Here is a 24544-nt window from a genome sequence, read left to right as displayed (position 1 = left end):
CAAAACTAAGAAGACATTTCTGAAATCTTCACAACAACTGTATTGAGGCGTATAAATTTAACAAGAGACAATGTTTGCTGAGATAAATTCCTTGCGCCAACCCTGTCTAAGAAACTTCCGTTTGTTTGTTTGTAAAACAAAGAAAGATTACTAAACTCAAGGAGTGACTTTTGCTCCGAAGAAAATATACTACCGAGTATTTATTTCTATCAGAAATATGGATACTGGGGCATTCTTATTGAAACTACTGACAACGCTTGGTCACAGAAGAATTTTTGTATTTATTTTAAATAGTTGTGAACAGTTCAAAATTCATTTTGCGAAACCACTAAAGTGAAATCAAGTATCGTTAATTTGGAATTTTAATGCGATAATATGTAATTAGTAGCTAAGTTATTTCATTTTTTATCGAGGCAAAGGAATATTATATGATTTTAATACTGTTTTTAAAAAGGGTATTTTATGCTGAGAAAAAATCAATGTTATAAAACCTAATAGATTTTTAAGCGTTCGGTAAAAACCGTATCTCATTTTAAAGGTGTTTTTATTAGAAACATTTTTTTTAAATTTTGTATTGTGCTTAGAAACTAAATAAAATATTTTTTCGTCGAAAATTAAACAAATTGAAACAAGAAATATAAAACAAATTCAATTAGTGTTTTGGATGCAACAATAAATATTTATGTTTTGATGAAATGAAATCTTCAAATAAACGCAACTATCGCCAAAATAACGCGATTTTAAACCGAATACAAATTCTAAAAATGACAATTTGCTGTGGATTTTTTCAAGCTGCTATTTTCATTTTCTTCGTGGGATTTGTAAATTATACACCTCAAATAAGAAGTGAGCTAAGACCCGATGACGTGATTAAAAATATAGTTAACATAATCGGTAATAAAATTTTATTTTACATGTAATGCATAGTTTACATAGTATTAGTCCTTATTTAGTACATACATATTAAATTGTATAAGATTTAAAAGAAAAATAAATGCCAATTACGACCAGTTGCACTAAAAAGATGCTAAAAATAAGTAATTCGTTTTATATTATTTATTGATAATTCTTGATGCAATGTTTTTTTTATGATTACAGAGACAACGTTTTTATAGTAACACAACTAGTAACGACCAATTTGCCGCGACTCGCGAAAAAAAATATGTTTTTGTCAAAATTGGCGTAACGGCTATATCTAACCGATTTTTTCAAATCCATTTAGAAACGCAAGAAATACCCATAATTTAATTTAACTTTAATGCAACCGATCCAATAATGAATAATCAATTTGTAATTCGTTTCAGTTTACATATAATTTGTGTATTTTAATGTTGTTATTAAGTAATATAATATAATAGTAATATGTAATAGTCCGTAAGGGTAAATAAATAAATTTTATAATTAAAAAAAATATTCCATCAAGAATTATGAATCAAAAGACAAACACCATCATGCCGAAGAATTTTTTTTTTTAAATATTGTTTTCATTATTTATTAATTTAATTACTTTAATTCGCACTTTATAAACCATATTTCAATTAGGATTTCGTACTGTCTTCTATTAATTTCAAAGATCAAATTATTTGGTGTATTTGATTATGTCTGCAAATAAACGCGTGTGTATAATTTATATTTCATTATTATTGATGTTGTTCCTTGTACCAACATTAAAATACAAGTAATTAATGTTTATTTTAAGTCAATATATATATTTGTTTCTTGTTATTATTATAACTTAATACGAGTTAGCCTAAAAAGCCATAATGAGTTCGTGATTTTTTAAACAAGTGTTATTAAGACAAATAATTTTGATTAATCGATTTCCACTGCAATCGCCATAGCAATAAAGTGTCATATGCACCATTAGGTGCTAAAACTGCAAGAAAGTAGACAAATAGGATGACGAGCATAATTTTTCAAAAAAATATTATTTAATTTAATTTTTCAGTGTTCCAGGATATCCATGTTATGATATTCATTGGTTTTGGATTCCTGATGACCTTTCTAAAACGTTACGGCTACAGTGCAGTTGGCTTTAATCTCCTTCTGGCTGCCCTTATGATACAGTGGGCAATAGTCTGCAGAGGATTCTTCCAGATGGAAACGGGGAAGGTTCTCGTCAGCCTGAAAACTCTCATTGGTAAGTTGAAGATAATACTATGAGTAACAATATTAAATTTTACTGTCTAATAGGGAAATATCACATACTAAGAATTCCGATAAAAACATATGAAATAGATTTAGAATAATTAATTGTATTTTCAAAACCAATATGGATATTGTGGAGAAATGTTTTCATACATAAATGCAAAAAAAAAATTTAATAAAAATACATTGCCAGAAAAACGCGACGTGTTTGGCCTTGGTTTTGGTGACGTCAAGATTCGTGATAATATTCTAAACAAATTTCAATGGCCAGGAACAAATAAACATGAATCGTGACGTTTTGGGGGCGTGGCCAATGGAATGACCGTTTTTGCGGGAATTCAAAATTACAAATTTAAAAATATTTGTTTTGCTACTAATAATTATCAAAAAATTTATTTTTTTCTGGACTTAATCTACTAGCAGATTTTTAAACCTTCTTGGCCTAAGGGGGTATACGGAGTCCCCCAGGTAGCAATAATTTTTGGTAATTATCGTATTGATTTTTTTTTTTGATAATTCTATCCCGTAATATTAAGAATGTATTAAAATTGAAATATCGAAAAAGTTTTCAGCCTAATTCTTTCAAGAATATTTAAAATTTATCTTTGTTTTCTCCATGTGCAAACGGCAAACATTACAATTTATCACCTTACGGTTTAATAATCTTTGATATGTTGCTTAGTTTGCACGTGGGTTTTTTGCTATTTGGTGGCTTTTTTCCCAGCCATAACCACATAAATCCGGATTTCATGCTTCACATTTTACATGCATTCCCCCTTCCGACTTCCCGATGTACCACCTCATTAATGCGTAGCTCAACAAGTCTAAGTGAGAGCAGGGCGATGTCAAATGCTTCCTCTAGCAACAGTATAAATTCTTCAAAATAAGGCGATGAGGATTGTATTCGAAGAAATATGTACTATAATCTAGAAATAATGCACAAAGAAATTGGCTTGCTTGCAGTTAAGCAACAAATAAAATATGATGTGGCAATTTTTATGCATAAAATAATTAAGGGGATAAATGAAAAAAATATATAGTCAAATTTTACCAACAATGTATCTAAAACTAGGGATAAAAAAAAAAGATTACCAATGAGGAGAAAAACAGAGTCTCAAAACTAATTGTACAAGAGATTGAAGCTGTACAATGAGTTACCTGAAGAAATAGAAAGAATTGATTTTTTTTTAAAAATATGTTCTTGAGAAATTACGATGAAAAATGGTTACGATGAAATATTATCAAAAGTTTGTATTAGTTCTTAAGATGTTAGTTAACTAACTTGATAATGCATAAATAAATCAATTTTAGCTGGGGTATTCCTGGAACTTGTGGATTTTTTCACGTTCAGGCTCGGAAAGATTTAACATACCTAAGTAGAATAGTAAATATTACACCATGTGTAAAATGACTTAGACGAGCCAAGGACAGGCCATAAATCTGTAAATCCCATGAAATCCACATTTCCTTATCAAAAATGATTTTTTTTATTTTTTTTTATTTTCTTTTATTCAGGAAACATACAGTACAGTTACAAAGTTTAATATTTTACACAATTAGACTTAATTCTAATGGACCAGTGAAGTTTCCATATTAAAAAGCAATTATATGTAAGGTTAATTATGAAAGTATAAAAAAGAGAAGGAATTATATTAATTAGGAATTATATCCCTCTAACGCATCAATCAATTAAAAAACATTTTATGAAAAGTAAAATATGAACGTTTAAACTCTCTCTTCAAAATACCATTTGAAAAGTTATAAAAGATGCGAGTCTTCTGATAAAAATGAAAAATGTTACTTCAATAGGGAAACAATAATGATTTCAAAGATACGGCTTCAACTTGAATGCATTGGGCGTATGTTATTAATGATCGCAATTTATAACGATGCAAGAAATATCGTAACTGCATTCATTTGCAATTTATTTATTTCATCCATTGCTCATTTATTTTGTTCTTTATTTAATTTGCTTGACTTGTTAGAAAGAACGCATTAATCTCGATTTGTGCCTTAACAAATATTCTTTAAGAGTATTCATTATTCGTTTTCTTTTATTGTCTTTTATTTCGTCAACTGTGTGTCCGAGTGGATGAAGAAAACTGTTTCGTTTGTGAAATAGAACCAGAACCCAGGACGAATGCTTTCGACTCGATGGCTCCTGAAAAAGGAAATCAGGGAGAGGTACGTCCGCCTCCTAGTGTAGTGCTAGCGCATTCACCTACCTTGCTTGAGGCCCGGGTTCGTTTGCTGGTAGGGGGATATGAAATATTGGTTTTAAACGTGGTTCTACACTGCAATATTTCATTATATAACAGATTATAAAGATATGCTGCCAAAATGTAGTTCGGTGATACGGAAAATGAATATCTTTTTTTCTTACCCGCGGTAAAAATTATAGCATTGAATTTAAAGGCGAGAATTTCTCTAAATTGAAAAAGAGAATTAAATTAAATTTCTTTTTTCTTTTCTTTTTTTTTTTACAAATAAATATTGACGTTCTTATGATTTACCCAAATATTTAATTTTTAGGGGCATTTCTAACGAGTTGTAAATAACTCACTATTAGAAAATGGAAATAAAGTTGGAGTAGAGTGGGATTTGAACCACAACCCATTGGTCCGTAAGTCCGAGACACTAGCCACAGGACTACAACCCGATTTGGATGACATGTTCTTTTAAATTAACCAAAAATAAAGTATTTTGAAAGATTTCCGGTTTTCGGGAACCCAATTAACCAAACATGATGATTTACCGAAGAGATCTAGTGACGTCACGCGTGGAGTAATTAAAAAAATCACAAAATTTTGAAAAGTCGTAGTGATGGTAATTTTTAAAAAATGGTTTAGTTTGAAAAAAACCACTGAACTTTATCATTAGTGTACGAATGCAGTGCCCTATGCACCATAAGGCGCGTATAAGGGTTTAATGATTGTAATATGTAGATATCCCTATACCTAAAATACTGAAAGATTCTACTCAAAATGCTAGTGTTGAGATTTTGTTTTATCCGTTTATAAGCGTATGACTGATCACCTTACCTTCCAGGTAATAAAATTGATCCAGATACACCCGCAATTGGAGTATTAATGCAGTTCCCTATGCACCACTGGGAGCAGATAGAGAAATGGTGATTTAGTTGACAACTTGTGTGTCAAATGTGTGGAAGATAATAATATTATATTATTTTATTGTTAAAATTCTCGAACGGTAGCTCAATATAACTCACCTTTTGTTAGATCTCAGAATACCGGGAATGAATATGCATCATATTTTGATATATTTTGTTTATCTCTGCCTAACTTAAAAAATAAAGTGACCAACATATTATTATAAAAAAGAGCAAATCAACTTCAGGAAATTGGGTTAGAATAGTTATAATTTGATTAATTGAAGTATTTTGTTATTTTATGGGAATTTTTTTAATTTTTTTAAATTTATTTATTTAATCCAATATATAATACAAATACACAATTTACAAAAGAAAATTTGTATACAATAGTTACATTAAATACTATTTCCTTTTTATTTATGGATGTAGCCATTCCACTGGCCCGCAGGCACGTTCCGGAGTATCAGTGTATTATTGATTTTATACAATTTGGCCAGAACACCCGAGTTGAGATGTGAAAAGGCCATGAAAAAACGAAGAAGAAGAAGATTTTATACAATCATAATAGTACACACTATATATTATAAATTTAATTACTTTAAAATATGTATGTTTTTCAAGTAATTTATAATGTGTATAGTATATTAATATATCATATTTGATTTTTTTTTAACACTCTTTAAACCACATATATGTAAATAGCAGAAATGCCGTATATAAAAAAATAAAAAATATATTTCTTGTTTTTTTTACATTCTTCTAGTAATATTAAATTAGTTAATAATTTTTTCAACATTGTATTTTCAACGTATTTTAATATTTAACGTATTTTAATTAACTTGCCGACTCTCTTCACTTTTAATTGTTGCGAGGCAAAATAATTATGTTGTTCAAAATAAATACTTATATACGTTTTATTACGCCCCAAACCTATTTTCGTTTCTTCTTTAAAATATTGAATTAGGAAGTTCAGTGTAGTTTTCAGTATGAAATTGGAAACAAAAATACGTCTCGAAAATACATTTTTTTAAAAACTACTTTTAACTACGTCACAAGTTCTTCCGAATCGTCCAATGATAGTGTTGCGATAGATTTCCGGTTTCCGGAAAGCCAATTCACCAATCAGAAGAACTCCCCGATTAGAACTTGTGACATCACGGGAGGAGTAATTTCAAAATTACAAAACTTTAAAAAAACATAGCGCTGATAATACGATCCATAAACAAATCAGTTTAGTTGAATAGTCTACTAACAAATAAACTATTTATTTTTTTATCTTGATACCAATTTTTGTATTAGCATAATATTTATTCTAATGTGACTATTGACTATTCTTAATTCTATGCCACAAATAATGTGGTAAAGGAGTTCTTATAAATATTAGTATTTTTAAAATATTTAATGCGTTTTATTTTATTTTCAACTTCGAATAAAATTTTGTTTAATTTACAAAATGCTTTTTGTTTCGTATTAAAATTGAACATACCTACCTTATTATGTGCATAAATCTAAAATTTAATATCATTAACATATAAATACAATTCTACTTCTTAAAGTTTTTTAACCTCTGAAATGAGATACATAGCACATATTATTTGTACCTACATGTACGAATTCCTTTTGTTTTTACTTTACATTTTATGCATATATATATGTAATTTCATTGTAATTCTATAAAAGGCCTTCGTCCGCATCTATAAAACCATTTTGATGTATTACTAACGTCATATTTTGGATAGACGTAACATCCCAGACCAATAAGGTGCATTTGAAGGAATTTTAATAATAGGTGTTTGAGGTTAGGAATATCAAAAGAGTTTAGTAGGATTTCGGTGTTAGATGAGAGGAATTATTGTTTGGATTCTTTAGGGAAAGGGGAAGTATCTTACATTTACAGAGGAGCAAAACCTTAAAGAGGATGAAACCCTTGCTCTATATACTTTTAGTTTTTATATTTTTCATCCTGCGATCTTTCTCATATTATTTAACCATCTCATTGCTGGATTGAGACCGAATGTTTGGTTGAGATCCCCCGCTAAACTTATCGTGTTTGTTAACTACAAAACATCGGCCTATCCTTGCCTCGTCTACGCATCGTCAACACCATTCGCTTTCCGCACAAAGTGGTGCATAGGGCACTGCATTGGTTCACCAACTGCAGCGTATCTTGAAAACTTTTGTTAGATAAAGGTAAGATGATCAGTTCATCTTTATTTTCATTTGTTATTCTTCGTCTTTACATATTTTATCTTGCAATCTTTCAAGTATTAGCTAACCGTCGCATTGATGGTTATCTTTGGACATTCTGGAACTACAAAGAAGTAGAGGAATACGAGGTGAAGATCCCTTTCAAAACATATTTTGTTTGTCCACTGCAGTACATTGGCCTACCTCATATTCCACAGTTTTAAATCCAAACCACTCATCCATCTATATATTTATACAATGGAGAAATGTGGACAACCCAATCCATCGAATTTTCTTAATTATTCCAAATTTGTTTTAACGCTGTCGATACTTATGATATATAATGTAATGCATTATTATCTCTGCAACTTGGGACATAAAGGCTTGTATAGTATTATTTCTTAAAACATTATTAGCTATTACTATTCTGTGTTCGTTCGTATCTTTGATTCCAGGAGCTGATATCGCCGCAGCCAGTGTTCTAATATCGATGGGAGCAGTCTTGGGTCAAACAACTTTTCTCCAACTCATTGTGATGGGAACTGTAGAGATCGTAATCTTTGCCGCTAACGAGTATTTACTGGTAGATGTATTCAAGGTATGGACACACTGAAATACTATGCTAATGTTTTATCTTATTAAACATCTAAAGCGACCCGTTGTCAATTGTATACCATATTAAAATTCGGCTTTTGTTAAAATATATTATTCAATACGAATCTACATACATATAAAGCGTAAAGTAGACATGGTATTCAAACGAGAAAAACATGTTTAAAAGATCTAGGATGGGACCGATAAATATTGGAATACGTATTTTTGTATACTGCCTATAACATATTTGCAAGAATCTAAAGAAAATATATATGAAGAACATCGACCGATCTTACGACTTTATATAAAATAATAAAACCAATGTTTGATCTACTGAAATTGATTTCATTCTATGTACCACCTAGATGAAGCAGAACATCTACAATATTTGATTGTCAAAATTCTCGAACGGTAGCTCAATATAATTCACCTATTGTTAGATTACAGAATACCGGGAATGAATATGCATCACATTTTGATATATTTAGTTTATCTCTGCCTAACTTAAAAAATAAAGTGACCAACATATTTTTATCAAAAAGAGCAAATCATCTTCAGAAGATTGGGTTGGAATAGTTATAATTTGATTGATTAATGTATTTTGTTATTATATAATTTCTTTAAAATATATATGTATTTCAAGTCATTAATAATGTGTACAGTACGAGTATATTAATATTTCATACTCGATTTTTTTTTAAATATTTTTATTTTTAAGCACTCTTTATACCACATATATGTAAATGGCAGAAATGCCGTATATAAATAAATAAATATGAACCGAAATTTTCTACGCCCATTCTCTTATTTCGAAATTCCTCAGAAAGTCAAATCACCGAACACCCAAAATTATTCTATGACACATTCTCAAAACTCGGTATTTTGCTGTTTTGCGTCCTAGTAAGGTGCATGATTTGTAAAAAAACAACAGCATATAAATTTATAATCTTTATTATCCCCCTACTCTAAAAATGCATACGGTAAAAGAAAACTCAATAATACACATTTCAATCCAAATACACTAATACACCCCCACAGCAAATCCTTACATAAACAAATTAATCATTTACTATTATACTTTCTTCGTCTTCTTTACCTTTTTTTAGAAACAAAGATGCGAAGAGCACTACTTTTACGATCTAAATAAAGTATATCTATTGTTGACGAGTGATCGAAGAATAAAGAAGAATGCATTGCATTGCATCCGGTAAAGCATTGGTACTAAAGATGGGCGTTTCGGTTATATAAAAGGAGTAGCTATAACAGTTACTTTTTTTATAAATTAATCTGTTTTGCGAAACCGTTTAAAAAATAATGACTTAGAGCAGGGTGGGCAAAAAATCTGGTGCGGGCTGCCTAAACACTTTCAAGCTATTTGTTTATGACCGCTAATCAATATTATCCTGTTTCAGCTGTTTCAAGAGAATAACTGTTTTTTTGGGTTCACGACCTGGAGCTCTATTCTGAACCGCTCTTGCGGCACTAGAAAACAGTTATTCTCGTGTATTTTGTATGTAAATACACGAGATAATACGGGCGCGAGTGTTTGGAATACCATCCCTACAGCTTAACTCTATCATGTGTTATATGAAAGTATAATGGTTTATAAACCATGAAACTGTTTCAATATTTTTCAACGTTTGTTTTGAATTTTTTCTCTTTTTTTAGATAACGGACGTGGGTGGGTCAATAGTAGTCCATACCTTTGGAGCTTACTTTGGTCTCGCTGTTAGCTTCATGCTGCGACCTAGCGAAAGGGATCCTACATCTAATGAACTTGAGGGAGCTAGCTATTCATCTGATTTATTTGCTATGATCGGTAACCACTTCTTATAATTTATTCATGTTTATTAGTGAACGTTCTTGGTGAAAGTTAAAAGAATGCGAACATTAAACAATTATTTATTTTTTACGATGGTTACTCTACTGCAAGACAATTTATATGGCTATGTAAATAAATAATCACATAACCTGTAATTCTGCTTTGAGTTACTGTCACGTTTGCTAATGTTTTTGTGGATTTGTGAGATATTTAAAACAAAATGTTTAAAATATAGTCTTCCTGCATAATATAATTTGATATAAGATTAATCTTTTTGATTAGCCTGGAAACTTACTAGATATTAAATCTTAAGGCTGAAAGCTAGAGCTATTGAAAGATGTATATTTTGTTTAAAAAAACTACATTTAAAATGTATCTTCTTGTGTTTACGTTAATTCGCACAATGCTTTATTATTCGCAATATTTTCTTTCTTGAAGTTTGAATTGGTTCGATTTACTTTTGATTCCACGTCTACATTCGATTATGTTTTTGATATTGGTATATAACCCAAACTTCCATAAGTTTTCTTATTTGCACATAATGGTGCCTAGGACACTGCATTGATACACCCAATGCAACGTTGTTGGTCATCTGTTACACGAAGACAGGTCTTCAACTTCTGGTGCCGGTCCTGAAACGATGACATATTGCAGTGTTAAACCACTTTTTAAGCAAATGGGTCTTATAGACTTTGCTGGCTCTCAAAACTGAGACTCCAAATATGGTAGGTAAACGCTGCAATCCAATGGAAATGTATCCACCTTTTTCAGGATTTTTTCCGAGAGGAGCCATCGAGTCAAAAACACTCGTCTAGGGTTCTGGTTCCATTGCACACGTACATGTTTGCTTGACCCGCTTGGACACATAATACACAATAATAAAAAATATCTATTTATTTATTCATTTCAAAATACATTAATTTGTTAACACATCCAATAACTTATTACGGCTTTTTAGGCTGTGCCCGTGCTCAGTCATAATAATTAATTACCACAACAAAAAATTGCATTATACCATGATAAAATTAAAAATAACAATCCAAAAAAAAACATTATAGGCTCTAATTTTTTTTTTCAATATAAGTCATACCTAATGTATTAAGATACAACTGTAATTGAATACACAGCATAATACAATCAGTTATTACATGTCTAAAATTATAACGGCCGTTCAGATCCACAAAGAGTTTTTGTCACCAACCCTGATGATGGACGCTGAAATGCGATCTGAAATGTCTGAAAAAAGTGCGAATGACACACGGGATAGTGATCCAGAAAAAGGTTTCAGCATCTTAAATATATGTAGGGTAAATTCGATTAGACATTTTTGTTTGTATTTATTTTCACTACCTTTTTTGACTAGGGACACTTTTCCTCTGGGTATTTTGGCCATCATTCAACGGAGGTCTAGTAAGCGGGGACGAGCAGCATCGCGCTGTGATCAACACCTATCTCTCGCTGGCCTGCTGTACTGTAACCGCCTTCGTCGTCTCGTCCTTCACCAGCTCGGAGAAGAAGTTCGACATGGTACACGTCCAGAACTCCACCCTCGCGGGTGGAGTGGCCGTAGGCTCTGTCTGTAACCTGATGATCCACCCCTTCGGAGCCATGGTTGTTGGCATGATCGCTGGGTGCCTCTCGGTTCTTGGATACAAGTACTTAACGGTAAACATTATTATTATCATTAACTATCTACACTCAGTGGTGCATAGTTCATTGCATTGGTACCCCAATTGCAGTGTACCTTGATCATTTTTGTTACATCTAAGGTTAGGTGATAAATATATATATAAGTAACAGATAAGTATTTAGATAAGTCTAATGTTTTAGTTAAAAAACAAATATAAAAAATAAAATCTTCACTAGTAGAATATAAATATGTTTCCCAAAGACAAAACTAAGACAGCTTGCCCACCATATTACCGCACACCGCATCTGAGGACATAGGTCTCCTTGGCGGTGCCCACATACACGGAAAATTTGGTCGTTGTCAAACGAGAAAAGCTGCCCGAAGGAGCTCTCTGAACTCTGGTAGCCCTAGCATCTTTGTGCTGAAAGAAAGTAAGCCAGAAGTACATAATATGTACTTCATTGGATTGAGAGAAAAAGGGAAGTGAATTCTTCACTGACTGGGATTAAATTGATTGGACCTGATCAATTCGCCGAAATGATTGCAAAACTTTTTAAAAGCCTTGAAATTATTTTTGGAAGCCACTAGATCTGTATATCCGACAGGACCTATAACAGGGCCATGGATAGTGGCGAGAAGCTCCATTCGGTAATCATAGAGAAAGGGAAAGGGACAAGACCACAGGATGTGTTCAGAAGATTGGTTTGGATATCCGCAGCAGCACGAAGGGGAGTCAACAATATTAAAAACAAATATTTTTTTATTAAATTTACCATGACCTGATAAAAACTGCGTAGTCCAGTGATCGGGGATAACCCAAGAAGATTCTAAGCGCTGACAAATTGAAGGAAAAAAAAGAAATGTAATCCTTCCTGAAGGGGAAGATTCCCATTGCGATTGCCAAGCATCAAGAAGAGCATTTAAAGTCATTTTTTTATATTCGATTGAGACAAAATTAAGACAATGAAATAAATGTATATTATATTCTACATTTAAAGAGTTTGTTCTTTATAATAATATTACGAGCTAAGCCATGCCAATCTTTCTACATCCCACACTGTATTAATGACAAATAAATCTACGAAACAAGGGAGATTTAACCCAGACTCCAAGTTGCGCAAAGAATTTACTCATCCACAAATTTTAGGTATTGGGGCATAAATAAAAACCAAAGTTGCTTTGACAAGATTTAATAAACAACGAAGATTGAGAAGTGGTGACACTGTTAGAAATATAAAAACAGATTTATTGTAACAGATGTAGGATATCACTAATAGTGTAAAGTATTTAAAAATTCAAGTAAGGACTATCTCTGACCTACATTTCTCTACTGAAGACAAATTAAGGTATTGCTCTATTTCAATATATGAATATTTGCCCCTTCGCAATCCGAGCAACCATGTTATAATATTAACCTATACTTTATTTTATCATTCTCAAATGTTATTTTTTTAGTGTTACAATTTTTATAGTCGTGAGCCGAAAGCGGAGTATGGCAAACAGCACCTGGTGAACTACTGAAGGGTACTCGCAAAGGTTTGGTTTCGACCTAATGAAACTAATCCAAAACTAAGTGAGGGTTATTACTAGAGCACTCCAGATTGAATAAAATACTTGCTAAAATGAATTTCTCTGAAACATCTAAATGTAGGTTTTGCAGTGCAAACGGTGGAAAACTTTTATACATGTTATGTGAATGTGATGCTTTATATCACAAAAGAAGCAGCAACTTTGGTGAACCATTGGTTAAACCTAAGGATGTGATAGCACAGTCTTTAGTAACAGCATAATTCTTTAAGGACTTGGGCTTGGAAGAGAAGATTTAGAAATAGATGTAAAAAGCCCTCGGCCTCCATTTTGTTGCCCAGCGTTTCAAAGACCTTGGCTTGAAATGTGAAAATTCATTTACGGGGACCCGTCACAATAGATTTACGCAGAGTAACGTTAGGATTTTTTTTGGCACTGGCAAAGAATAGGAATACTTTTGAATAAGTTACATCTGATATAGATATACTAATTGATTGATCAAGAGTGGTTTATATATATATTTTTTTTTAAAACATATATTTCTGATCTTTCAGCCCAAAATAACCTCATCTCTTCGTCTCCATGACACTTGCGGGGTGCACAATCTCCACGGAATGCCAGGAGTATTGTCCGGATTGGTAGCGGCCATTCTGGCTCTATTTGCCAATGAGGCTAACTACAAAGATTCTCTTTACACTATTTTCCCAGCAATGGGAATGGACATTCACGTAAGTGCAATCGATATAATCCAATAAATATGCATATACATATTGGTCTGTCGTTCGTCAATTCCGTGGGTCGTTAACGTTGGTAATCTTCCCAGCCATTCCGTTGACAATGCGGTTCCACCCTTCACGGCTCTGCGCCCTCTCCACAGCTCCATATAGAGTACCTGTTTCTTCGTCCTGGCACACTGCCCATGATTATTATTTTATCCAGAACTTTTACGCTGAGTTTCTCCAGTATGGAGACATTTGTAAGTTTGAATTTTTTGTAGCTAGAATTTTAATTCGACAATGTTTTGAATATGTCCAAATGCATGCAGACTGGCTGTATTTTCTCTCTAGAATGACAGGTCATAAGCCCTGTATATTCCCTTCTCAAAAATGTTTTCCTTCTCTATTGCAACAAGAATTTCAATTATTTGCGCTCTTTAGAACTGCAAGATGAAGTGTAAGATGAAGTGTTATTTATCCCAAAATCAAAGTTATAATTAAAAAATTTAAGAAGTTATATAATTAAGTGATAGATGCTTGAGAGACTATCCTAGCTACGTTGGTCAGTGCTCAATGCAAGGCTAAAAAATCTGAGTCAGAGTGACTGAAATTTTTATGGATTTTTTTTCTTCCATAATAATATAAATAAATAACATTTGTGCTGTAACTGAAGAGTGGTTTGACTGTTTACTGTAATAATACTATTCTGGGTGTCTTTAAAACTTCAAAATACTATAAAAATGTATTAATGTGATCTGCGAAGGGATTGTTCTGGTTTGATAACTCTAGTTTGCCCAGTATGACTTGGTTCTCCTGGTCTAATATAGTTAAATAGCTAATAAGCTAACATACCCTATCACCGTCAAAATGAACAAAATTAGATTGATAGTGACAGACAAATTTACTATTCGATTCTAGAGATTCACTAACGGGGATGGGGTCATTAAAATAATGTGAATTCCGCAGTAAAATAATGTGAATTGCAAATACCGCTAATCTTTTTAAAAACAAATAATATATTTTTTCAATAGAATTTAACCGTTCATTAGAAAGTTAAAAAATTGTTTATGCAATATGCGAATACGAAAAGAGGCCAAAAAGGCCTCTAAAACGGATCCAGGCCTTTAATATAATAATATTTTTGATTCGTCATTTTGGCATTTCTTGTTTGGATACGAATCAGATGTAAATTTGTTAAAAGAGACCTCTAGATAGGACATTCATTAGCCTATTTAGAGTCTCACTACAATATTAATTCAATTGTACTGCAATTTTTATTTTTAAATACTTTTACGACATTTACGGTGTAATCAATCACACTGGCTTCTCAATCAGAAGTTTGATTCCCGAAAAATCACAATATACACTAGGATTCCATACACACCATACCAGTACATAATATATTCAAAGTATATCGAGATCTTGATATAACAACTTGGATAAGATAATAGATATTAACATCATTATTATTTTGTACATACCTATAAATTTTTCCCCAGTATCCAATTGATATTGTCTTAGTACTATTTTTTTACATGTTTTCCGAAAAAAATAACGTTGTTATTAACTGCTTTATTTTTAGCAACAAATAGCTGCCATTGATAATGGAACAGATTCAACTGGAAGAACTAGCGGAAAACAAGCTTCGTATCAGCTTTTAGGCTTGGCAGTAACTTTAGTTATTGCTGTTGTGACCGGCGCCCTGACAGGTAAAATTAAGAATTTATTTCAAAAACAATTTTACAAAATATACAGTCCCTGGTTTTCGGGTCAATTGAAAGGGTCCCGGACGTCCACGGATTGATTAAGTAGGTCAGTAATGAAAGGTCCAACCAGCTTTTTCAGGATGCTGAACTTTTTAAGCTACGTGAAATGTATTACCAACAGTGACTTAAATATGATTCAATGCGCCAGCCATAGAATTAAGAATAGTCCAGAAACCGCATACGCACAAAAATGAGTAGGTTTACGTTTTGACCCATTGGTTTCTTTGTAGACGTCGCTCAGTACGCAACTCCTGATTTGAATTCAACTATGCCGTGTTGTGTCCTTTTAAAGTGTAAATATACTGCTAGGATCTTAAAGAAACAGAAAACAATCATATTTCATGTGTAATAAGCAAATGAATGTGTATGTAACAAATGCATTACTTAAAAATTTAATTATTTTTCCATCTGTCAGATTTTCGAAGAAACAAAATGGAAATTTTGTTAGTGTTGCCAGGGTAGTAAATTTGTTTACCCTACTTTGCTCATCTAATGAGAGAACTAATGAAAATTGGATCTCGGATTAAACAACTCTATCGTGGACATTTGGCCGACATTATCTTTAAAACATCAAATATTATTTAACGTGATATAAAAATATCCGTTTTATTTAAAATAAAATTTGTTTTATTTTTTAAGTTTAAAGTTCATTAATTCAATTACTCTTATTAAATGACCCTTTACGTATCTACTTTGTTGTGTCAATTAATATCTTCGCGTGCATAATAAAATTTTAGAGAAATGAACAGATTGCTTTTTTTTAACCTTACATTTGTGTTATAATTATATTTTTTCCCATCGCTGCGGCATCACGAATGCGCGCGGCGAAATAAAGGCATAGTGGGGGAATTATTGGAGACAGTCCGATGTATTCAAATATGATTATTTTCCTTAAAATTTTAATAGATCTACCCAAAGATTTAATAGTGAACAATAAATCCCTTATTGTAAATCCAGACTCGCGCAAATACACTCATTTTTCATGGCTCCAAAACTGTTCAATGCCTTTCATAAGGACAATAATACGATAGCGATTAATTATTTGAATTTGTTTCGATTAAAAATTTTGTTGAAATTATGATAAAAAAAGAAGCAGATTTATAAAGCTTATTTATTTAATGAATAGCATATGCCTACCTACTTATTATTATATTTAATTTATTTTTCTTTTTTTTAACTAACTTTTGTGTCTTAATATAAGAATTTATTTTATTTTTTTATACCTACTGTATTTTTCCAGTAATATTTATAAAAATATAAAATAAAATGTAAACCAATACACAGCCCATGCCTTGTGGGATTTTTTTTATGTTTATGTAAAAAACTATATTTTATATTTGTAACATATGTATATTGGTAAATGAAAATAAAAGGCCTATAATTGCCTAGATTTCCACGTTCCCTTCTCTTGAATGTTTTCCACCTCTGTTGTAATATTATGTTTATTTATTATTTAATAAACAGGCAAGCTTTTGCGTAACCCGATTGCAGGATTTATGGAGACAGAAGAACATTTTTACAAAGATGATCCTTTCTGGAATGTTCCTGACAACGATAATTCTGTGTTTCTTATTTCTTCTGTAGCTAAAAATTATCAACAGCAACAAATGTGTGTATTTTTAATAATATAATTATCGCAAATAGGAAAAGCAATGCTGTAACTTACCCTTAAAATAATTATTCGTCCCTCTCCTGATTAACTGTCGTATCGAAAAATATTGTAAATTAATTATACGTATCTATATTCGGATGACGAATACGATGAACGATGAAACCTACTCATTAATCATCTAAGTTCATTTGATACTGTAAAAAATACAATATACCCCTAATAAATGCAACCGAAATGTCTAATTACCTAAAGTACTCTTTTAAAGTTCAAAACCAAACTCGACTTTGGCCAACTAGTGAAGCACGTTCTGGGTTATGAGACCTAATCAAATAACTGTATTATTTTTAGAACCGAATAATCTAATATATCCTTGAGACAATCGGTATTTAAACAGTCATTTATTATAAACTTTTAAAACAAGGTTGAAAATTTTAAAGGGGCATTATAAAAAACGCTAGATCAAGAAAGTTGTCTGAATAAAAACAACAATACAAACGCCGAAAAAAATTCTGAAATGAATACCTATAAAATCATGCAAACTATTCGATAGTTTTATTAATTTAAATATGTTTAAACTAAAATTCATATTTGAAGTTCCAGATACCTATATGGTTTTCCGATTTGAATTCATATTAACTTTGTATTTAGTTTGTGTAAAATTACTATGTCGACTGTAGTTACATTATTTAAATTCATTAATTTATTCATTTTTTTATATGAATACATGCGTATTTTTTTCTGTGTAAACCTTAAATGTTTTTTAGTAAACCTTAAATAAACTATTTTTAGCAAAGCAATGAGGAAGTTCAGTGGTTTTTTTTATTTGTTAATAGACTATCAAACAAAGCCACATTTTTTTTTTAAATATGCATCGTATTATCATCGCTATGATTTTTTAAAGTGTTGTAGTTTTGAAATTACTCAACTCGTGACGTCGGTAGTTTGTCATCAGTGAAACCTGTCCGACACTGTAGTTGATTAGTTGATTAGCGAGAACTTGTGATGTAGTTCATTTTTATTAACTTCTTTATACATTTTCGAGAAAGTTCGCCGTACAATTAAATGTTTTCATTTTTACCGCTTGTAAGAAGACATTTTTTACATCCAGTTTCCCGTAGCATTGAACTTCCTCTTTGGATATTTTAGCCGGAATGCATTATTCCATCGGTCATGCGCATTAACGAATAATTACGACACTGAATCGGAAGAGCGACGAAATTAATAAAATATTGTACTTGCTTGCACTTTGTGATGCGTTTACTATGGATACAATAACCATTCAACTGCACCAGAGTAATCAGTAGATAATAATATATAGTTTGAAAAATCACATTCTGAGTCAACTCAAAAACCACAAGGCCTATCAAACCAATAATGGAGATCTCAATTTCCAAAAAGATTTATCAAATATACACAAATATCACTCTCAGATTTAAAATTATCACGTAAACTGCATATGTAACTTGATAGACACTATAATAATAAATATGTGCATCTCCCTTCCACTCTTTATCCTCTCTTCATGCATCCCTGTCTTAATCTTGCCCCATTTACAATAACTGTTCATTTAAAAATATATATTTATCTGTTCTCATAATTACAGAAAGATACATGAAAAAATATATATTTGTATAAACTATACATGTTTACAAACTTTGTACAATTTGTGGAAACCTGTTATTGGTTCTGAGTTTATACGATGTAATATGCTGATTACTATAAATATGCTTGTAGAACTTTTGGCTTCCCAAATAAAATTAAAAAACTTAAAGTTTCCCTGATAATTTGATACATTATGTGTTCAATTAAAATTTATATTAAAACATAAGTTCTCTTAATCTTTTCTGAAGCTAAAGAAATTATACAAAACTGTTTTTTCATTATTTAAAAAAAAGAAATTGAGATATCTATTTTTGGTATCCTTAATTTATTTTATGATATCTGTACGTAATTAGAATTATATCATAATATTAACGAAAAGGACGTCTTAAATATTTTTACCTCCTGATAAGCGATTAAAGTTAATTAACTGTGAGATACCGAAAATTCTTTATTACTATTTTTAATCTTCTACAGTTTCTGAGAATGAAAAATTGATATTTTAAACCGCGTATTTTTTTAATGATTAATTGAAAAGGGCTCTCGGCCACAGGCTTTCTTATCGAGGGAAGGATTACTATTAATCTCGTCGACATTTAGCTTATTAATTATTTGGTCCGACCAGACCCTGTCTCAAATACGTTAACTTGAAATCATAATATTTAATACATGCAGATCCTTATAAGGTCTTCTTCTTCTGCCTTCCTATGGACCTACGTGGTATGTTTTCCAGGGGATTGTTCCTTCTGTGAGGAGGATTATCAGCTGTTTTTGATCTTTTGGGAGGTCTTCCGCGAAGACGATTCCCGTGAGGCTAATTCCATAGTCATGGCACGATCATGATTATGACAAAATGGCATGGCAGGATCTAGGCAGACATGGAAAGTGTGTCATCTCAAACCAGGAGTGATAACACCGCTCGCTTCTTGAATGCTTACCTTTGTTGTAGAAACACATCGACAGTACTGTTAAGTGAGATTTTTTTCACTGTTCTGAGTATCTTTTGCAAAGGGGAAAAGAATCCGACGTTGCGTCTCAAATTTTCCACGGCAAATGCAGTATTGGTACGCATGTTACGGTGGCGTACGTTATGGTTAATCTGAGCAAGGCCAATCATGGCCATCTATGCAGTTGATAGTATTTTGTGCAAGAATATTAAACCAGCCGTTCTGACCCGTAAACTAAAAATATGGAAATATTCTAATTGCCATCTAAACTAGCAAATAACGGATCCCTGTAAATGTCTAGACTTCGATATTACCTTGTCAAATATGTTTTCCCTCTCTTGTTGTAATAAATTTCAATATACCAACCACCCTCATTTTACCGGGTCATCTGGATTTGGACTATACATATGAAATAGGTTAGTGGTCGATGAATCGAAACTCCACTCCGGCGCAAGTGGCTTACGTTTTCTTGCAGTACCTGGTTTGATTTAGGGAGTGACCTGCTTTGCAAGGTCCAAAAAAGGTTTTTGGCGATTTTTCGAAAGGGAAAGAAACAACTGCGCTTCGTTAACTGGTAGGTTTATTTAAACAGATTCAAAGAGAACATTTTTTTTTCCCGATAAAATCATAACACACGACAGACTTATCAGCCAATTCCCGGGGCGTTTTGCCACTCGTTTTGCTACTCTAATTGGCAGGAAAAATTTAGCTCGCAATTCTTGTCAGAAATAAAAAAACCCAAAGTGATTTTCAGTTATCATATGTTTTTCTTCTGAGTAACCTAATAAAAAGCAGAAAAACCCTCAAATAGATATTTTAAAATATGTTTCTTTAAAAATACTTCGAATTGGTCTCCATTACCTTGTGAATATATTCTTAAATAGTTATGTTTATCTATTGATTTAGGCATTAAAAAAAAATAAACCAGGCTCCCTTAAATGTTTCAATTGTACACATTCATTTGATTTATTTTAATAAAAAAGTAGGTATTAAAATTTACTACCATTTTGTTTTTTTTTTATTCTATGGTTTCACTGTGCTACCGAAAGAGCACGCTCGCCAAATTTAGTACACTTGTTGGAACACTACTCATAATAACTGTAGCCGAAAAAATTCCCTCAAGGAAAACGCGTTTTTTTAAAAAAAACAATATCGCCTTTATCCTATTTTTTGTGTCAGGTATTTCGAGTGATTCAAATTTATAAATATTCCTATTTAATTAACAGTGTATTTTGGATTTTCGTAATTAACTGTTGAAATTAAATTTAAATAATTATTAAAAAAACTAGATAACGGTACAGTTGTACGGTGATTCAATAAATGAATAAATGGCTTAAAATGTAATTTATTAGTCAATGAATTTAGAAAGGAAAAAAATATTATTTTGAGTTAGGTATTTGGTTTTGATACCAGATTTTTTATTCGACTAATTTATTTTTATTGTTATTATGAGTATGGTTACACGGTCAGACTACCGTATTTATATTTTACTTCCGTAATTTTTGAGATATTTTTTAAGGCCGATAGAGCTTTAAGATATTAAATATAATATCGAGCCATAATCGCCAAAACATCGTAACCGACAAAAACTGTATTAAAATACCGTAAACGGTATAATGTTTTTTGTCTTCTTAATTAAGGAATATACCTGTGTACTTTTGAGAACCAAATTTTGTTTCGAATATTTTATGGCACAAGTGCCTTTTGCAATGTAAATGTAAAATGCAATGTAATTTACCATTCATTAACCATTTGCTTCCTTAAGGTACAAATGAGTCCAAATGTGATATTGTGATATATTTACATACATTTTACATACAATATTACATTTTAGTTATTTTTAAAACATTTTTTTATTTATTTAAATTTTTTTTTTACAGGACTCACCATGCCAATTTATATGGCATGTCGGTAAAGATCCTTTACATTAAATCAAATGATAGTCCTACATAGCTGTATAATAATAATTACTACTACAAAGTTGTAAAATATTACATTATAATGAACTCATTAACTGAACTCAGTTTAATAAAAAATTAAGAAACAATATCAAAACATGAATATATAAAAAGAAAATACGTATACATGTACTCGTATGTATAATAGCATACAAAAGCAAATAAAAAAGTTGGTAAATTATGAACATAAAATGAGTTAACAGCACAGATCGTTAGCATAAGTAGCTTTTGCTAATTAATCGTTAATCGTTACTATAGAACATCATAAAATATTTTTAAAGGGATACTCATTTTTTTATAATCCAAACAAGTACATTACTTAATAATGTTATCAAGTATAAAACCTACCTACTCTTCTGTAAAATATTGTTTTTGTGAGTTACAATGTTTTGGAGATCATGGCTTAATATGTACAATGAGGAAGTTCAGTGGTTTTTGAAAAAAAAAATATTTGCTAAAAGTCTTTTAAACTAAGCAAAAATTATGTTTTTTTAATTTTGATGTAGTATATTATCAGCGCTATGATTTTTTTATATTTCGTATTTCTGAAATTACTCCACGTGTGATGTCTCAAGTTCCCTTCCGCTTCTTCTCGGTCAGTTCTGCCGATTGGTCCGTGGACGTACCGTAAACAGGAAATCTTTCACATCTATCTTATCATTGGTTGATTCGTATGAATTAGTGACGTCGTTCAATGCAGTTCGTTTTTATTAAAATATTTTAATTTTTTTTTCATAAATTTTCTAGAAACTTTACGGTACAATTTAATGCTTTAATTTTTTCCGCGCGTGAGAAAACATTTTTTGTATCCAATTTCCCGTAAGGTTGAACTTCCTCATTGAACATTATTATCTTCTAAGAGGTTTTGCGTATTCGAAGGGGTTGAAAAAACACTGTAAAAAAATTATTTACTGATTATATGTTTTGCTTTCTACTCCATATAAAATAAATATATTTGCATGAAAATTTAAAGTGTCTTCGTCGGTAACCTATAATTAAACATATTTAGAAGAAAAAAATGTATGAATATTCTGCTTTTCATACATAAACAATCATTTTACTTTGTAGAAAAAAGTTAAGATAAATGTAAATATTAACTTCCCATTGTAATCGAGGTCCTGGTATGTGGAGGGAGTGCTTTTGTGCACTGTTTCAAATGTTTAATTAAGATTCTAATAGATGCCTTTTCCGACTACGGGAATTTATTCTCAACGGTGACGAACTGAACAATTCTTGCGCTGTAATAATTCGCGAGCCGCTGTATGCGGGTAATCTGATTAATTTTAACAACACTTGTTTTCCAGGATTCTTCATCAGGACGCCGTTAGTAGGATCTCTTCCAGAAAATAAAAAATATGACGATGAATATGGCTGGGAGCTGCCACATACATTGGAAGTATCGCATTCTGATGTTCAAAAGTCAACCGAAGATATACCCAAAGACCAAAGTCACACCAACCAAACTTATGAACAAGAAATACCAATGGATAATTATTAATTAATTAAGATAATTATTAATTAATTAATTAATAATTATTAAAATTTTCATAAAGTAATGTAAATAATAATGAATGTCATTCTTTGGTTTAATGATAAATAATACGACTAATAAAAATAATATAAGAATAAATAGATGCAATTTTTATTTAACATCGAATTATATCGTATTGTGATCGTTTGTCGTCATTGACGTACGGTAAGCAGACACGTTTTTTCCTAACAAGCTGCATTCATGCGGAAGTTCAGTGCTACAGTAAATTTGATACAATTTATTTTTTCTTACTTGCGCTAAAAGTTCATCGAGAGCATCAAGAAGTTTCTCCAAAATGTAGGAAAAAACAATAAAAATGATTTTATTGAAAACGAACTACTTCAAATGACGTCACAAGTTCTTCTTAATCAACCAATGATAGTATTGTGATAGATTTCAGGTTTTCGGGAAGCCAACCTACCAATCAGGACAACTCGCCAAAGAAAAAAATTATGTCTTCCGCGGAATAATTCAAAAATTTCAATTTTTTTAAAAATCGTACCCGATAAAAGGATACATAAAAATAAAAATAATTTTTGTTTTAGCTTAATTTCATAGTCTATTAATTTTAGCACTGATCTTCCTCATTTGCAAGCGTTCTTCGAGTCTAAGTCGTTGCATTAAAAATTAAGAATTGTTACAGAAAAAAAAACGGTTACATGTTTGATAAGAGAACAATATTATTTTACCAATATATTTATATCACAGAAAAAACAGCCTATATTTTATTATTTTATTTTCAACAAATAAAAGGCGTTTTAATATCAATCATAATTTTTAATCCGATAATTTGATTAATTTACAAGGTTTTCCTAAATAATATAAACTTAATATGAAAAAATAAATAGTTTACATTTCGATAATAATTACTATTTATAAAATATTTATTTTGTATACACATTTGTTAAAAATATTTTTAAAAAAACAAATCAATCAACCAAAACTGTATGGAGATTATTAAAAGCACAAAATCAACTGATGTATTAATTAATTTCAAGTGCAAATTTATAAGATCTCGTTCTTATTTGAAACACAATTTATTACTAACATTAAATATCAACAAAGTTATACTTTTATATTGTTTGCAATTATTTAAAATTTGGCACAAAATGAGACATTTGACACACAGAAGCTCTTAAAAACCCAGCCACAAAATGTCGTCAGTTGAAAATCTAGGCTTACTTGCATTTTGAAATTGTTAAATTAAAGTAAAATTATCCGGAATATCACACTGTCGTGAATTTTCAGCTATTTCAGTAGATCAAATAACAAGAGGTCCATTAGCGTGCGGATCATTCATTTTTGTATAACTTCATACCAATATTTGAGGAACAAATATAAATGCCACCACACAAAGAATAGTATTATATGGTTAGTACAAGTTACAAAATATTT

At 31.0% G+C, this 24544-nt stretch overlaps 1 protein-coding gene across 2 annotated transcripts in view; it reads left to right on the top strand.

Moving 5' to 3' along the window:
* The window catches only part of LOC148280866 (ammonium transporter Rh type A-like), a 32764-nt gene extending 9582 nt beyond the window's left edge, over nucleotides 1-23182 (top strand). The window contains exons 1-8 of one of the 2 annotated variants that reach the window (XM_088227674.1): nucleotides 413-894; nucleotides 1949-2140; nucleotides 7903-8045; nucleotides 9710-9860; nucleotides 11227-11528; nucleotides 13575-13748; nucleotides 15319-15445; nucleotides 22923-23182. In XM_088227674.1, coding sequence (XP_088083800.1) covers nucleotides 696-894; nucleotides 1949-2140; nucleotides 7903-8045; nucleotides 9710-9860; nucleotides 11227-11528; nucleotides 13575-13748; nucleotides 15319-15445; nucleotides 22923-23116 — 1482 coding nt within the window. In that variant the 5' untranslated portion in view covers nucleotides 413-695 and the 3' untranslated portion in view covers nucleotides 23117-23182. Of the gene's footprint in view, nucleotides 1-412; nucleotides 895-1948; nucleotides 2141-7902; nucleotides 8046-9709; nucleotides 9861-11226; nucleotides 11529-13574; nucleotides 13749-15318; nucleotides 15446-22922 lie in introns of those variants that run through there. The other variant, XM_088227675.1, reaches the window with a different exon arrangement.
* Nucleotides 23183-24544: the final 1362 nt, after the last annotated feature.

This window comes from Micrasema longulum, unplaced genomic scaffold (assembly GCF_059751315.1).
Source record: "Micrasema longulum isolate JH-2025_06_02 unplaced genomic scaffold, ASM5975131v1 h1tg000522l, whole genome shotgun sequence".
Lineage (NCBI taxonomy): Eukaryota > Metazoa > Arthropoda > Insecta > Trichoptera > Brachycentridae > Micrasema > Micrasema longulum.
This window is presented reverse-complemented; position numbering and strand designations above follow the sequence as displayed.